This window comes from Sceloporus undulatus, chromosome 3, assembly GCF_019175285.1.
Source record: "Sceloporus undulatus isolate JIND9_A2432 ecotype Alabama chromosome 3, SceUnd_v1.1, whole genome shotgun sequence".
NCBI classification, from domain to species: domain Eukaryota; kingdom Metazoa; phylum Chordata; class Lepidosauria; order Squamata; family Phrynosomatidae; genus Sceloporus; species Sceloporus undulatus.
In genome coordinates this window covers 99870283-99887756 of record NC_056524.1, presented here as the reverse complement: position 1 = coordinate 99887756, position 17474 = coordinate 99870283, and the positions used below count along the sequence as shown (strand labels likewise).

The following is a 17474-nucleotide window of genomic DNA, read 5'->3' as shown; positions in this document are numbered from 1 at the left end:
AGCACCTGCCTTACCACTATGATCAAAGGTTTTAGAATGAATGTGGTGGACTCTTAAATATTTTAATGGTTATCTATTATTAGTGTGATTATTTTAACATTTTTGAAATAGGTGTTATAATATTATAACTAATTTAATTCCTGTTTTAGCCTACATAATTTGTGGTGCTTTCACAGTAACTTTTAAAATTACACTGAAATCTCCTTTGTAGCCCAGCCAGGGGAGAAAAGCGGGATATAATCCAGTTCAATCCAATCCAATCCATCCACAAAAGATCAAATGCTTCTGGGCTATTGAATTTTTAAGGTGTGAATGCTATTAAATAACAATTACAAAGGGCTCAGTGGGTATGAAATGTCACAGGCTGTACAAAAAGCTCAACAATGCAAGATGGTAAATGTTAACCCAGTTATTTGTTTACTGATTGCATTTAGTTATTGGATCTTTTCATACTACACAATTACAGCACCATGATTCCAATTTAACTGCCATGGAAACATGCTCTTGAATCCTGGGATTTGTAGTTTGGTGAGGAACTAGAGCACTCTGGTAGAGAATTCTAAAAATCGCTGCCTAAAACTGAAAGTAAGAGGTCTAAATACCCAGATGTCACCAGATCACCTCTAATCTTGGAAGCTAAGCAGGGTCAGCCCTGGTTAGTACTTCAATGACAGTCCACCAATGAATACTAGGAGCTTTATTTATAAATTTCCCATAATGACATGCTGGCTCAGAAGCCATGTACCCACAGCTAAATTAAGTGGGAATAATAGTACAGTACATATTTTTTTAAAATTTGCACAGCCTTTCAGTAAGCAAAGCACTTCATAATGAGTTAACAGAGAGAGAGAGATGTACCCAACATCCATGGTTATTGTATAAATCACAGAAATATCCTGCAAGATAATAAGAAATGATGATATCTTAAGTTCTTTAGTAGAATTTCTTAAGATCTTCTGCAAATGCCCCACTATCTGAAGTAGAGTGAGTGCACAGCTTGGAAAGATTACTTTTTTAGAGGGCAATTACCAGAATTCCCCAGCCAGTATGGCTGGTGACCATGCTAACTGCTAGGCTTCAGGGAATTGTCTTCCCCCCAAAATAACTTTTCCAAGTGGTTGTTGACTAGGTGCCAGCAAGGAGCCTTCCTGGTGTTGGCATTTTAATTTTCCTCCTTCTAGAAATGTTCAGCTAGTGTCCCTTTCATTATCACATCATTGCCAGGAAAAAATATTTTATTTTCTCAATTATTTAAATTTGTATGACTTTATTACTCTGCTACTCATTTGGGTTTTATTGTCTGATTAGTGGTTGATGTGTAATTATTTTCTGCTAAATTGTATTTTTATTGGCTTTTAAAAATTATAAACTATGCTAAGAAGTCTGTTGAAGGACAGTACATAAATAGATAACAGTCATTTTTGTGTGGAGAGGGGGTTGTAGGGAAGGAAAGAGTTATTCTCACATGAAGCTTTGTTTTTCACTCACCCTAGCTAGAGTCTGTAGCCGTATGTGTTTAGAATATAACAGTATTTTGAAAAGTTGATTCTTTTGTTATGCTGCAGGTTCTCCCATTTGCCCATGTGAGCAGTGATAAGAAATTTGTCACACTGATTAATCCTCAGGCAGTGGATCTGGATGCTTACAAGAAGAGGGTGGAAGAAGCAATAAAAATCTATGAAAGGCAAGTCTGGTCAGCAGGAATTCTCCATGAAGCAAACTGGATTCATCTTGAGTGAATCCAGCCACATGGACTGCTATTTATCCAGTAGTCTTTTTCATCAGAGTGTGGCTGGTGTTAGCTTTGCTAGCATCTGAGTGTAAGGGTAGCTGATACAGACTCAACTGTATACACCTGGCAATGATGGGAACGGGAGAGTTGGCTCCATCTTGTACACCAAGGGTGGGAATCATGTAGGGCTCCAGATGTTGTTGAATAGCAACTCTCAGCAGAATACGCAGAATAACCAAAGTTGAGGAGTGCTAGAACATCTGGAGGGCCACAAGTTCCTACTCTGTTGTAGACACTACTAGAGTCATTATCACTGTTGTCTGAAAGGCATCTTGTGTGCCATAGCTTGTTTCGAAGGTCTGGTTGCAAAGCAGGGCAGGGCATGTTTTTAGCTGCTCTGTCTGTTTGTGTGGAGGGACAAATAGGTCGGGCACCTTTCAGAGCTATGTAATCTGCCAGCATTCATGAAAAACATTCAAGAAATTTCTTTAACATACAGATTAATGCAGAAAGGATTCTCTTATGGGAGCAGTGAAGAACACTGGTGTTGATCTCATGCTGACTGATACATTAGGGCTATTCTGCAAACAATGTTTTAAAATTATTGTATCTGGGAGCTGAGAACTATAGATTAAGAGTGGGAATTATCCTCCAGATATTTTTGGATTGCATTTTCCAGCATTTTAGCCTCTGTGGAGGAATGCTGGGACCTGCTGTCCAAGCAAATCTAGAGGGCCACTCCAGGGTGTGGGCAGGAATGAGTGATCATTATTATTTTTTAGCATCACTACTAGTACATTATCATGTACTGGGTGGTGGTGGAGGGGGGTATGCCACTGCTTGGACCATATGCAATGGATGGCCATCACAGATCATGAAAGAAAAGACTTGCAGTGACATGGTTAAAAACGCAAACACAATAACAATGACAGCCTACTCTGTGGCAAATTGGCTTTAATATACTGATTCATCTCTAAAATGAGAGATGCTACAGCTCAAGAGTGCATTGAAATGATGCCTTCTATCCTGGATGACCTTGTCTGTAATCCCAGATTGGTTCTGGTCTCTAGGAAGGTGAAAACACTTTACTGGTGCTTGATTGCAATATCTTTTTCCTTATGGATTCCCAGAGTCAGATAATTTCAAGTGAGCCTTCGACCAAACTGAGCCGTGTTTGAAAACGTTCCATTATAGCTAAGTTTGTGGGGTGCATACAGTCCGCAAGGTCATTTTGTGAGCCCCGGAGCCCCTTACAGCTCCCCTAAACATTTTTGAAAAAACAAGTTTTTTTTTTAAATTGGAGGGGAGGCAGCAGGACAGATGTGGATCTCTGATTCCTGATCTCTGAGCATTGCTCACCTCTGATTTAAGCAAACCCAGCCTAGCATGTAGCAATTAGGAAAGGTGGCTTTGTGATACTGATTCCAGTTAGGCTGGTTGTCTGCCATGTAAAAATTCAGATTTTGGTTATATCATGTTATCTTGGATGGTCATGATGTATATTGACTTAACCTCAGCATTGTGCTAATTACTATACAGACCACAGAAGAGATAAACAGCAGGCCCAAAGAACTTACAATTTACATTAATTTTGAATATCATTTTGTTCATCATATTTTCATTATATATTTTCATTTTTGAAGAGAGCAATGTTTTTAAACATTCCATTGCAAAATCTTAACCCAGCCATAAAACCACATGTGCTTCTTCATTAATCTAAATATAGGTGGTGTCCCATTAACTGAGATTGCTCAGATTTTTTTTTGTGGGACAGTTGGGTAGTTTCAGCCCCTGAACCTCCAAAATAGCACTACAATTTTGAAGCAGTTGCTGTTTTGCTCTATAAGATCTTGCTGAGCTGTAATGTCAGGAGGCCAAGTTTCAATATGGAATAGTTTGAAAATGACCAAGCAATAGCTCTAAATTTTTCTCCACCTCATCTGTTCAGACTTGTCACATTATGCCACAAACAGTGTATTATATTTCTTGGAATTGAATTTGCAAGGGTAGTAGCAGTTGTTTCTGAATTGTGATTGGTTAAACATTTACTTGACACTTGCTAAATTGCACAATTTGTGTTTCCATGCAAAAATACTCACTCTCTCTGACACACACAATGCATGACATAAACCGCTGTTCTCTAGATTAATAATCTAACTGCTATTAGCATGAAACATAAATGAAGCAAAATGTGATGATAATTTCATGCCACCTAAAAGGAAAATATTTTTGCTGAGCAACAAACAAAAACATGCCCCCACAACATCCCCAAAAGGGAGACCCTAAAGCTGCAAAGTTATAATGATGCAGAGTAATTACAATCATATGAAAATGAGCAGGTGGTTAACAGACGACATGTGTCTATCAGAAATAAATAGCCCAGCACTCTCAGATTTTATGCTTGTGAATAAATTAAGGGCTTTGAGTATGTGTGACACAAATTATGCTTAGTGTTTATGCCTTAGAATGCCTGAATGTCTCTGGCATGCTTTAGTAATTCTAGCCCTACTCTGCCAGAGGGACACATTTGTGGTTCAAAGAAAGATGGATTTAGGCCAGAGCTTCTGCTGAATTCCATTGGGCTAAGTCTTACTGCACCTGCAGGCTTTGGCATCTGACCAGGGCTGATTTAGAGGACAAGACCACCAGGAAGCTTCCATTCTGCAGGTTGTGATTCTCAGTATCCTTTACTGTAGTATCATGTAGAACGAGAAGAATTTGCTAATTAACCTACAAGGTTCTGTTTGTTGCAACAGCTGCTTAAAATAAAGGAGGATTCTATTAGCAGATTGCTACTTTACGTTTGGCCTAAATACCCTAAAGGCATCAGATCCTGTTTGGTATGGGAAGCTAAGTAGGATCAGGCCTGGTTAGTATTTGGATGAGGGACCACCAATGAATAACAGGTGCTGTAAACTATATTTTAGAAGAAGAAACTTCCTTGCCTAAGAAAGAATTCATCAGGTCACCATACATTTGATAGACAACTGGAAGGTACACACACATACAGTCTACTGTCAGAGTGATGAAATCAATGGCGAAAGTCATAGTTTAGTGGCAAAGCACATACGTCTCATACAGAAGGTCCCAGGTTTAATCCCTGGCATCTCCCAGTTAAATGGTCAGTCAGTAGATAATAGGAAACACTTTGACCAGAAATCCTGGAGAACCATTGCCAGGCAGAAAGGTCACATAAATCAACAAGTGACTTGAAGGTGCATGTGTGTGTGTGTATATACATGTGTGTTTGCATGCACACAAACACACACACTATTTACAGTCCATCTGTATTGACCTCCACCACATCTGAAGGGTACCATTTTGGAGAAGTCTGAGTTAAAGGTAGTTTTTTCTAGCTACTAGAATCTCTAGTTGGAAACCTCTGGAGCCTTGTAAGGCATTCAAGAACTGCAACTGGACCAGTTTGTTGGAGCACAAATGACACCTGTCCTGTGCACCAGAGGCGATACCAAGCATGATCACAGAGATTAAAGCTCTCAGATGAGGGATACCTAAGATTGCCTGACCTATTTATTGCACTGTGATTTTTTGAAGACACAAATACATGAAGTGAACCATGAAATAGGGAACAAATTATTTATTTGATTTATCGATTTATTTATTTAATCAATTCAATTAAGGCATGCTGACTGGGGATGATGGGGATTGTATCCCAAAACATCTAATAAGCACCTGATTGAACAAACCTGGTCTACCAGCAGGGTATTTGAAAGTATGATCCCCAGGCTGGTGTTTTTTTTTTTACTTGCAATGGCAATATAAAATAATTTTTCTTTAAAAATAAAAATAAAAAATCCATGATTTTAAGTCCAAAATAATTGGAATCCATTTTTGCATTTTTGGATTCCATGGGCAGGACCATATATCCTTGGTCACTTCCTAATGAAAAAAGGCTTCCTCTGCCCCCAGGGGAGGGCTAAAAACATGGGGGACTTTCTGCACATCCTTTATGGGTATGTTGGGGGAATTGGGGCAAGTTAATAAATAGGGTACGGTCCTATAAGTTTTTCTGAGAACAGTGCAGCTGCTCTCCAACAGTTGTCCACCTTGTTCTAGAGTTTCTGGAACATCTTACATATATGGAGTTTTTCTGGTTTGTAGACTGCAATTTTTTGAGCGATTTACAGCCTGATCAAACATGTAGGCTGCTAGATCGCAAGTAAAGGTAGATTTTGTATAGCTTGTGAGTTATTGATTTCCCACAGGCCATGTGCTGGGGATGGGTGGCTTTGCTGTGGCCCTTTTCCAAGTTCTGCCAGTCAGTGATCTCTGAAGTTTGCGTGGAGATATCTAATGACATAGGAGAGCTTTGGAACAAACTATTACATGTTATCTATAGAACCACATTTATCCTGGCTGATGTTTAATGCACCTCCACTGCTTGGATATATCACTGTGTGATGAATTGGACATTTTCTGTGATGTTCTTACAGGTTGTAATGGAGGGCAGGGTTCATTGCATTCTCCAGTTATTATCTATTAATTATCATGTTGTGACTTGGAAATATGAGTTCCCTTTATTCACAGAGGATAAATCTGACCTTATTAACTGTTAGATGAGGACAGTTTGATGCTTGTGTTTTCTCAGTATACAGTTATGTTTTAGAAGAGTATGTTAGATTTTACCCAATGCTCACTCTTAATATTGTTGTGTTTTCGTTAACAGGCGCCTTGATCAAATTGTTTGGAGAGTGTTACCACAAGAAGAAAAAGAGAAGTAAGATGCTCCCTTCTTGCTTTTCAATTAGGATTTCCCCCTGTCAAAACTATGGAAAGAATGAGAGTCACTAGAGCTTCCCTTCTCTAGAAGCATCTCTTCAGTATTAAGCATTCTAATTTTAGATTTTTGTGTGTCTTTAATGATTTTAGCAATCTCTGTTTGTGGGTAATGTGAGGCTCTTGTTCATAGCGTTTACGCTTCATACATAAGGCTTTCCATCTGTGCAGATTGGAAAGTTGGGGGTTTGTGCAGTTTGGTTGTTGGGTGTGTAGTCTCTAGAATGATCTGAATGATGCTGTGCACAAGCCTGAAGAATCAGTAACAGATAGGTCACCTTCCCCTGACATGAAAGCTTTAGCTATTGTATTTCAGCCAATGACAATGGTTTTCATAAGTACAAGACATCGCAAAACATTGCATGTGCTGATTGATAAAAATGCCACTATTCTTACTGGGTTCCACCCAAAAATTCTAGTGGACCCAAGCAATTATTTTGCTTCTACAGCTGGAGGTGGAATAGTGAAGAGGTTAGGGTTCATCTAGAAAGATATGTATGGATTTTTATTCAATAGGTATTATTTTTGGCTGAAAGGAAATAGTTCCCTCCATGGCCACAGTATCAAATTAGGAATTTATGAACTCTACACTTATCTGTCAGACTTGTGTCCTAGACCATGCTAGATGGGAGGTTCTGGGAGTCCAAAGTAAAAAAAAAGCTTTTCCCAAGGTCTGGTCCTTAAAATATCTGTTTTCATGAGATAATCTTTCATTCTTGTTGGCTGACAGTAACAGACATGATCAGAAACAGTGTTACTTATCCACTGTGGCTACATTTAGTGACCCCCATGTGTTTGTCTAATCTGGTTTAAAGATGCTATGGTCTTTTTGGAAAGGCGGTATATAAATAAATAAATAAATAAATAAATAATAATTGTGTGATAAAAACTTTGTCATCATATTTTCATCACAGAAGCACAGTGCTTTTAATAGCTGCATATCAGCTAGGGTTTTTCCAACTGAAGAAACCTGCACATGCTAGACCAGATTTTTAAAGATACTGAGCTTCTGCTGAAAAGAAAAGGTAGTGAACCAGTTTCTACTACAACATGCAATACCTCTCTACCACAGAATTATCTTTATGAGACTACTCATTGCATTTCTACACTTCAGAAATACAGATGACTTTTACTACACTACACTTTAGTGATGATTGATCAAGACAACTGCAGGGCACACACACATGACTTTAAAGTCAGCATTCATGTATTTTTGTTTTTAGGTTTGAACAGGATGAGCCAGTGTCATACGTGGATCGTAAAGAATCTTTGCTAGAAGCCTTAGCAAATGCAGGTTGGCCCATTGCCTATGAAGATGTGATGTTGTTGGAAGATGAGATTTTGACAGGATTAACATATATACATCAGGCCACTGAACTTCAAGAAGCTTCAAAAGAGGAGCCTCAGAGAATTGGCCCACTTCGGATCTGTCCACCTAAAGAGGTAGATGGTGTTTGTGGCTAACTCCTGCCTTTTAAAAATAAGACATATGCAAAGTGACTCACTACACCAACACATAAGCATTGAAGATGCAAAGGAAGTGTGACCTATACAATGCACCCTCACCTTACACTGGGATCTGTTCCAAACCCCGCGTAAAGCAAATTCTTCCAATGATTAAGCCCCATTCATTTGAGTGGGGTGTGCTGCTGTGGTGCGCAGTGCGTGCCACGGGCGTACACCCCATTCACTATATTAGGACTCACCATCTCGGTGAAGTCAAGTCTGCATATGGTGAGCCTGCGTACAGCGCAGGCACGCTGTATTGTATTTGTAACAATTTTTGACCTAAATCCAATTGTAATAGCATTATTGAAACAAGAGAATTTACAGCAGTGTTGATTTCCATTCAGTCACAGGCTGAGCGGCTCTGTTCTGATTGGGACTGATTTTAGGCTATTCTATAGAACTCTAGCTGCTGTGCTTCTTCCTTTGTTGTTCTTCCCTGCATGGAATTGTACTTGTTGCAATAAGCAGGGAGGCACTATTCATCAACCCTACATGATATTTTTGCTGCCTTGTTGCTGTTAGATGAATTGTCACAGTATCAAGGGCAGAATGAACATTGCTACTAAAAGAAATTCAGCCATGGCTTGTGGCATGGAAAGGTGTCACTGGAAAAGGAGACTTGTTGATGTGAATAGTACCTATGATAAGAATGCCTTATTACAGCATTCCCTATGAAGGAATAGCCAAAAAATGGGAACAACAAAAACTACAATGTACATAAGCTACTCATTGCACATAGGTCAGTGGTAGAACACAGGATTTGGAAAAAAATTACTTTTCTGAATTGTACCAGAATCCCCTTTCCAGCATCACCACTGACTAGACTGGCCGCATATACCTGGAGCCCATTTTTTGTGGCCCCTGAAAAAAGCCTTTTTAAAAATCAATGCAATTCTCAGGCAAAAATAACCCAGAAATCTCATCCAAAGCCCCTGATTGCATGCAAATATTCAGAAACCTTGGTGTGCTTCAGGATGTGTGGGGAAGTGGCCTGGAGCAGGTTTTGAGAGTGAAAAATTGGGCCTTAAATCCTTTCCCACCATAGTTGCCCACTCTAGATCCCATGGTGGCAGACGAATTCTGGAAACTGTAGTCAAAAAACAAAAACAACAAAAACTTTTCTAACCTCTTATAAAGCACACACTTTATATACAGAAGCCTCCTGGTATCTCCTAATTTGACTGGGAAAGACACCTTTCTGGAGGTCACTGCTAGTCAATGAAGAGCATATAGAATAAGATGGACCAATGATAGGGCATATAAAGCATCTTCATGTTTTATGGGGTGAAGGGATGAGTGGGATTTTAATTTGTTTAATTAATGAATCATGACATTTTGGCTTAATGAGTTATTCCTACATGGGCTCATTCTGTCAGGTGCCAGCAAATGTATGTTTCTATAATTTTTGATGAAATAAGAATTCATCGGCTGGCCAATCTGCACCTTCTGACACCTCTAAACTTTTCAAAGATGTAAATTTGAATACATTTGTGGGATCAAATCTCATGCAGCTGAAGATTGCTTTCTCTTTTTTAAACACCTGACTAAGCACGAGCAGAATTGTCCTGTAGTGCAAGTGAAGTAACTATGAAAATTTTGACACAACATCGTTACATCATTCCTTTAACGTCCCAAAGTGTAGTGGCATCGTCATAACAGATAACGATTCCAAAAGATTTTCACATGAGGCTGTTAGTGTTCTTTAACGTTGATATATCAGAATTCAGCAATAAATGATTACAAAACGATTTCAAAACAGTTGAATTGCTGAATTCTGATATATCAACGTTTTAAGAACACTAACAGCCTCATGTGAAAATCTTTTGGAATCGTCTATCTGTTATGACGATGCCACTACACTTTGGGATGATAAAGGAACGATGTAGCGATGTCATGTGAAAATCTTCTTTAACCCCTGCTCCGTTTTTATACAGAAATTCATCTTCTTTGATACAAGAGGCTTACAGAAGTAGAGGGAGTGACAAACTCCATTGGTAACTTTAACCCCCCCCCAACCCATTTTAAATAAAAACTAGTTAGGAAGTAGAGGAAGATTTAAATTTATTCTTTCTGTCCCAATCATCCAAATAGGGAACTGCACAGGCTTGTTGTTGTGTACCTTAAAGTCATTTCTGACATATGGCAACCCTAAGGGAAACCTATGACTGGGTTTTCTTGGAAAGATTTGTTCAGAGAAGGTTTGCCTTTGCCTTTCCTCTAAGGCTGAGAGTGTGATTTTTCCGACATCATCCAGTGGATTTCCATGGCTGAACTTGGATTTGAAGACTGGTTTCCAGACTCAAAGTCCAGTCTTCAAACCACTACACCTCTCTGGGGTCCCCTCAGAACTATGGGATTACTTGTGTGTAAAAAAAAAAATAAGAAGAGTAATCTTTAACATCATGGTTTGAACTTAACTCAGCATGGAATTTAAAATTAGCTGCTATATTGGTTAAATACCATGCAATTGAAGGAATTGGGCATCTTTTACTTGGAGAGGAAGTGATGGCATTTGCTTTGATTGACTGAAGTAATCTGTAATTGAAATGGACAGTTAATAAATGAAAACGTTTGCCTAGAAGGATTATGCTAAACCAACCATTCAGTAGGAGAAACAAAGAAATTATTGAGAAGAGTGTTATTAAAATGCTAATAAAGCTGCTTTTAAGAGAAAAGAGGAGGCCTTAGACACATAAAATAAAGGGAGAAGGGTGGGGGGGGGGGAGAAAATGCCAAACTGTGGGGAGGTTTCCAAGTGGGCATTTCTTCAGATTGTAAAAAAAAATTAAAAGCTCTTATCTTTGCTAATGTTTTGAAACAATGATTACATTTAAATGGGGATGACTTTAAAAATCTACCCTGTCCTGTAGCCATATCCCTGGAAGTTCCACGGTTCAGCAAAATGTATTCCTATGTAAATGTGTATAGTACTTTATTTTTAAATGCATTGCACAGAAATGACCAACGTGCTTAAAAGGCAATATGCTTTAGGGATTCTTTTAGCAAACCTACAGGTTAAAAGGATATAGGACATTGTTCCCAATCTTGTTCCCTTTCCAAGTATGTTGGACTAAAATCAACATCATCCCAAACTAGCATATTCAACTAAAGTTGGTGTGGGAATGATGGAAGGACACATTTGGAGCACACCAGCTTGTTCAAAAGTTGGTATAGGATTTATAAATCAGTAGCATCAGACTGATGGACCTTGGAGACTTTGAACTGAAGGGCCATCACAATTCAAGCACTGATCATGATCTATAAAGCCCTCTACAGCTTGGATACAGATTTTCTGAAAGACAATACAGTATCATCCTATATCAGACTGCCGAGGTTTTGAGATCTTTAGGGAAAATCTCTCTCTGAGTCCCATCATCTTCACCACCATGTTTAATGGGAGAGACCTTCTTGGTGGCTATTCCCAGGCTGTGGAAGTCCCTCCACAGGAGCCTAGATTCTTCCCCATCCATTTGCTCTCCTTTCATGTACAGATAAGTACCTTTTTATTTAGATAAGCTTTTGAGCATTAACTGGTTGCTACAGAAAGATCTTTGATGGTTAGGGGGAATGCTGTACTTTCCATCTCATTTCTTAGGTTTTAAATTATTTTAAACTATTTTTAAACCAGTGCTGTTTTTCATACGATGTTTAATTGTTTTTAACATTGTTCTTGGATATTATTGATTGGTTTTTAGCTGAGTGCTGTTTTAATCTACATTTTAAACTGCCTTGAGCACTGCGCTTGGAGAGAAACAGGATTATAATTTGTCGAGTACATTCTCTATTAACTCTGAAGTCTTCCTCAATAACATCCTATAGCCTTCTCTTTGTGGGTTTAACCACTTATCACAGGTGGCTGAGTGCCCCACTGCATTTAACATAAGAAGCCACCTTGGTATAAGAAAAGATACTGATGTATTCTTGTTTATTGCATAGTTCCACTTCCTCTGACCTTTTTGGGTGTGTGCCATTTCATCCCAGGTCAACTGAATCTGCTCTGCCAATCCTTCCATTTTCTTTACATATTCCTTACCTGTCTTTGCAATGTTTCAAACTGAGGTGGGCATGTTTTGGAGGTCTGGGTCCAATTCTTCATCCCCCCCCTGCTGTGGCCTGCTGTACGAGTTCCAGAAAAGCAGATTTAAAAAGTGGAGGATGACAGAAAGTGACAAACTGTCAACTGATGATTTTGTTGTGGGATTGGGGGTGGATGGGGGAAAAACACGATGCAGAAAATGCTCAGTGCCTTGTTTCAGTGTAAAATTGCTGCTCACAAACCTTCCCAGAACAGATAGTGTTCATGTGGAGCCATTTTGGGGTAGAAGTGCATTGATGGGTCTAAGAGGAGTCCTGTGGTCACAGAAACAGCATGGTGGGCCATATTTGGTCCATTTCTGTTTTAGACAGTGAGGATTTTACCCAGAGGCAGTACGCTTCTCTGACAGTTCCTTCCAGTTCTCCAGTTTTTCAACTCAAGTATCTAGAAATGGAATGAGCAAATGTGGACAAATATATTACAGTTTCCGTGATCATTGATGATTAGGTGCTGAGAGTTGCAATCAAGTAACATATGGACAATCCCTAATAATAATAATAATAATAATAATAATAATAATATAACAACAACAACTATAATTTCTTATTCACCTTTCCCCATGGATCAAGGTGAGGTACAACAACAAATCAATATTTAAAACACATTGATTAAAACATGCAACAGTTAAAAAGGACAAATAAGACATACCTATTTTAAACAATCCACATTTAAAATTCATCATCTCCATTCATAATTTAAAAATCATCTGGATAGGCCTGCTGGAAGAGACTGGTCTTCAATGCTGTTTTAAATTTGGACAGCGTATTTAGCTGTCAAATCTCTGCTGGCAGGTCATTCTGCAGTCTAGGGGTGGCTGAAGAAAAAGTCATCTGGCTGGCAGTTACCAACTTAGAGTTGGCTGACTGGAATAAATGTATGGGGTGAATTATACAAGAGGAGGCAATCCTATAGGTAATCTGGACCCAAACCATGTAGGGCTTTAAAAGCATTAATCAACACTTTGCACATTACCCAGAAGCTAATTGGCAGCCAGTCGGGTGAGTTTAATATTGGTGTAATATGATCATTCCTGGATGTCCCGGTAATCAATCTGACTGCTGTATTTTGAACTAACTGAAGTTTCCAAACTTGGTACAGAGGTAGCCCAATATACAGCATATTGCAAAAGTTGAGCCTTGAAGTTACCAGCTTGTGCACTACCATATATATGTTTGATATTTATTGTTTGTCTAGTACTGTATTTCACAGTTGTTTTTTGTTTTTGGTTTGTATGTAAGGGTGGGTGATAACGTTGTGTGTATGTATATATGTAAATAAAATTTTAAAAAAGAAAAGAAAGTAATATTAATACACCTCTCCCAGGATATTTGCTATGAAGTGCATGGGAAAATATATGACCAGACAGAGAACAATTCTATCAAATGTCTGGAGCATCTGTTAAAATATAATGCATAGTTTTTATTTGAACATATTAAACAAATAAGACATCTGATAATAATCATAATCTTCCTTTGACATCAGTTTGTACTGATGTGTGGTTTGTTCTGTTGCAGAAATATTTAGTATTTACCTTCTCACTCTGTCGAGTCCTCCCTCCTGACATACCAACATATGCTGTGGCCCATGATGTGATTAACACTAGGCAGCCACTTATCCTGAGACAACCTGCTTTAGCAGCCTAATCAGAGCACCATCTTCAGTAATTGCTAATCTGCAACTGTAAAGCTTTAAGAGCGAGTGGCAGAAAGGCAGGGCAGCATTCAGAACAGCTCTGAGCTCTGTGAAGAAATAAAATGTTTCTGAAATCATTGCCAGGTGTTTGTCTTTGTAATGTCATGCGTCCAAATGAATATACATGTGGCATCTTTCCTCTGGCATATAGTATGCGTTTGTTTTTTTAAGTTTTGAAAGAAGCAAACTGTTATTTTCCTGCAATTAAAACTTATTAAAAGCCTGATTTAAAAATCAACAATTGTTTATTACCACTTACAGAGAAACAGTAATATTTAAAGGATGGCTATGTTAATGGATTATGGATTTAAACCAGATGGTAAAATAGCATCAGTTGTTACAGATGATTAAGAATAGCATTACTGAATCCTCCATTGACAAAGTAGAATTACTGCTGTTGTTTGTGCAGGTGGCAGATCCCCACATAGAATTGGAAGTTTGAAGTATTCCTTCTGGAAGGCAGAAATGTGTAGGGCCATTGCTGATTTTGGTATGAACTATATTCAGTGAAAGGAAGAGTTCATATTTTACACCAGTTAAATTGTCTAATATCAGTTCATTTCAGTTATCTAGAAAATTAAGTATTCTCATGATTGCAAAAAACTGGGAGCTAAAACCATAAAGACAAAAGAATACTTAGCATTTATATAGCATATTTTCAAGTGGTCAGTGCACTTTACATATATTATTTCAGTGATGAGGAAGCAGTTCTGACAAGAAGGCTGCATGAGTTGTTGAGCCATTAAAGATACAGAGCAAGAGCTTTAAAAGGGATTCAGAAGATTTTTTGTTTCTCTCCACAGAACATAGACCTAGCTATTCCTAATTATGCATTGTAATTCTCCTGAGATAGCTGTTCTCTATGGTCTGATGCAGTTTGTACCTTCATACCACATCATTATAGAAACCAAACATTATTTCAATTATTTTTATTTCTATAAAATAAACTTGGGATTTTCAGAATATACAAAAATTGCTGTCATCTAGCCAAATTGTCTAGTTTGTTTGATGGCAGACATCCCTTTGACAAAACTGAGAAAAGTTATTTTTTGTGAGCTTTGCTTTCCATAATTTCCCAAGAGACCAAAAAAGTAACTTGCAAACTTTTCTCTTTGGAACCTCCAACAGAGATTCTTCCCAAGCTCTCAGTTCCCTGTAACCTAAGGTATTTGTTATTAGAAATGCTGGGTATATCACGATGCAAACTTATACATCTCTATTTCAATTAAAGTTCCATTGTATTCAATGAAGCTTGCTTAAGTGGGCAGAGGATTGTACCTGGACCTGGTGTGTCCTGCATAGAACTGATGCATACTACCACTGAGCTAGAATCCCAGAGCTGACATGAGAGGAACTCTTCAGAATAATTCCTTCTGAATGTTGAAAATTGTTACTATCCCACCAAATGTGCCAGGACTGGAGCACCTAAACTGAAAATGTTTGGTTTCATGCATATTGGCCGAGTGTATTTTGTTGCTACTGGCTATTAGTTAATCCCAACTAGAGTAGATCCATTGTATCAATTGCTGAGTGTTTCGTGAACACTGTATCTTTCATCTGTCCCAATTTGGCAGGGACAGTACTGATTAATTATCTGTTCCACTTTTTCAGCTGCTTTTAAAATGTCTCAGTTTCTTTCTTCCATTTCTGCCCTTTGTCCTAGGTTTGCTTCCATTGCTGCGAACAGTTCAGAATGCAAAAGTAGTTTGTACTCAGCTAACTCAGCGGGGGCAGTGGTCATGGAATCTTACCATCTCAGGCAAAAACATACTGCTGTGGCCTGTTCTAGTTTGTCTGTTCTTTTTCATTAGTACATTTTGGCTTCTTGAACATATTCTGATGTTGATAGTCACTGTTGTCCTGATTTTCATCCATGATATGGAGGGTATGTGACATATGAACAAGTTCATTTGACTCATGGCACTGCTCTAGTCAGGAGTAACAAGATTTAGGCCATTATCTATTTATGATGGACATCACATTAATGAGTTGAAAAATCATGTGTATAATTCAGAAATTTATATCAAACCTACAGGCAAGGAAACAACAGAAAGGAAAAATGATCGATGCTCTCAAACACCGAAAAGTCATTGCAAGATCAGAAAGCACAGGATTTTACTATCCAGGTAAGTATTCCCAGCACAGCAAACAAGAATTAATTTTGTCCATAATTCCAGCTGAAATGGAGCAGTGCTTCAGAACAGCCAATCTGAAGATCTGAGTTGTGCCAGTAAAGTGTGCAGAATAAGAGGTATGCCAGCACCGTGTTACCAATATTAAAATTAATTGAGCACTGCAGAGCTTTTATATACAGTATATATTGATGTTGTGCTTCATGTGAGGCTTGGAAACTGTGCAGATTGCAGAAATCTTGCTTTTAAAGATGGAATTACCAGAAGCTTTCCTTTGGATTCCAAATCTTATTCTTGTTAGCACATTGTGAAAGGGCTCCCTGCCCCCCCCCCCCTGCAAAAACAGTTCAATCTTTCAGACTCTCAGGTTCATATTTACCCCTCTTTTCTAGTGGGAAAACACTCCATTGCTATAGTTAGGTTCTAAAACTCCTTTCTTAAATTGGTATTAGAAGAAATAAAAATATCTGAGAGGAACAAAGATAGTATACATTTCCACCACTCTCTTGTTCCCCAATTGTAGTGTAAAAATGTGCAGTACATTTTAAAATGAACAAATCTTGCCAAGAAATCACTATGATAAGTTTGCGTTAGGGTCACCATAAATCAGAAACAGCGTAAAGGCATGCAACAATAACAAATGCATAAAATATACTATACCTGACCTACCCTAAGATTTATAGGTTAAAGAATATGTAGATTTCTTTCATAAACTAAAATATAGCAGATAATATATGACTTATGGAATTATCCCTTCCTTGCTTGTCTTTGTTTTAGGGACAGTAATAAGAAGTATCACTCCTTTTTATGCACTTGTTGATTTTGCTCATGGGCACACTGAAATTGTACCACTGAAGTTCATTATGCCTGTGGGTGGTGCAATGCCTTGTCCTTACTTACAGGTAGGTAGTTTACTGTTTCTTAAGGCATGTTCCCATTAAGTTTAAGTTGTATCTGCAGGGTGTTTATCTAAAAATTTGTAATGCTAAACCACTCTTTAAAGGTTTATGACCAATGTTAACAATTGTCTTTTGCTGTCTCCTATTCCACTCTGATTCTTGCAACTATGTAACTGTGGCTTGAATACTGTACTGTATTGTTTCAGGAAATGGATTGTAATTCCATAAATGCTCTTGCTAAAACAAATCACAAAAGTGCATGAAGGAGGCCGGTAATAGCTTTGAAATTATCTGGGAAAAAGAAATTTTTATCAGGAAAATTTATGCTAGAAATTTTTCCTTTCCAGTTAGTCTCATAGAGTCTACCAGATTCCTTTATGTCTTTTTATGCCAAAACAGACTAACATGTCTATCTTTTTGAATATTAAAATAAATCAGTTTTAGCAGTACTCCTTTCCTTTTGCCCTTCTTTTTATGCTGAAATAGGATAATGTGACTGTTTCTTAGAAATTAGTAATGTATAGGGATGGTAAGGATATTTTAAAATATTTTTTTTAATGGTTGAAAAACATGTTTCTCAAGCATTGAAAAAGCATTAAAAAGTCCTTAAAAGAATC

General features: G+C 38.0%; 1 protein-coding gene across 3 annotated transcripts in view; it reads left to right on the top strand.

Moving 5' to 3' along the window:
* The window catches only part of VWA3B (von Willebrand factor A domain containing 3B), a 93179-nt gene that overhangs the window by 64084 nt on the left and 11621 nt on the right, over positions 1-17474 (top strand). For 2 of the 3 annotated variants that reach the window (XM_042460731.1, XM_042460730.1), the window contains exons 21-25: positions 1566-1684; positions 6420-6470; positions 7753-7972; positions 15862-15952; positions 16736-16860. In XM_042460731.1, coding sequence (XP_042316665.1) covers positions 1566-1684; positions 6420-6470; positions 7753-7972; positions 15862-15952; positions 16736-16860 — 606 coding nt within the window. Of the gene's footprint in view, positions 1-1565; positions 1685-6419; positions 6471-7752; positions 7973-15861; positions 16078-16735; positions 16861-17474 lie in introns of those variants that run through there. The other variant, XM_042460732.1, reaches the window with a different exon arrangement.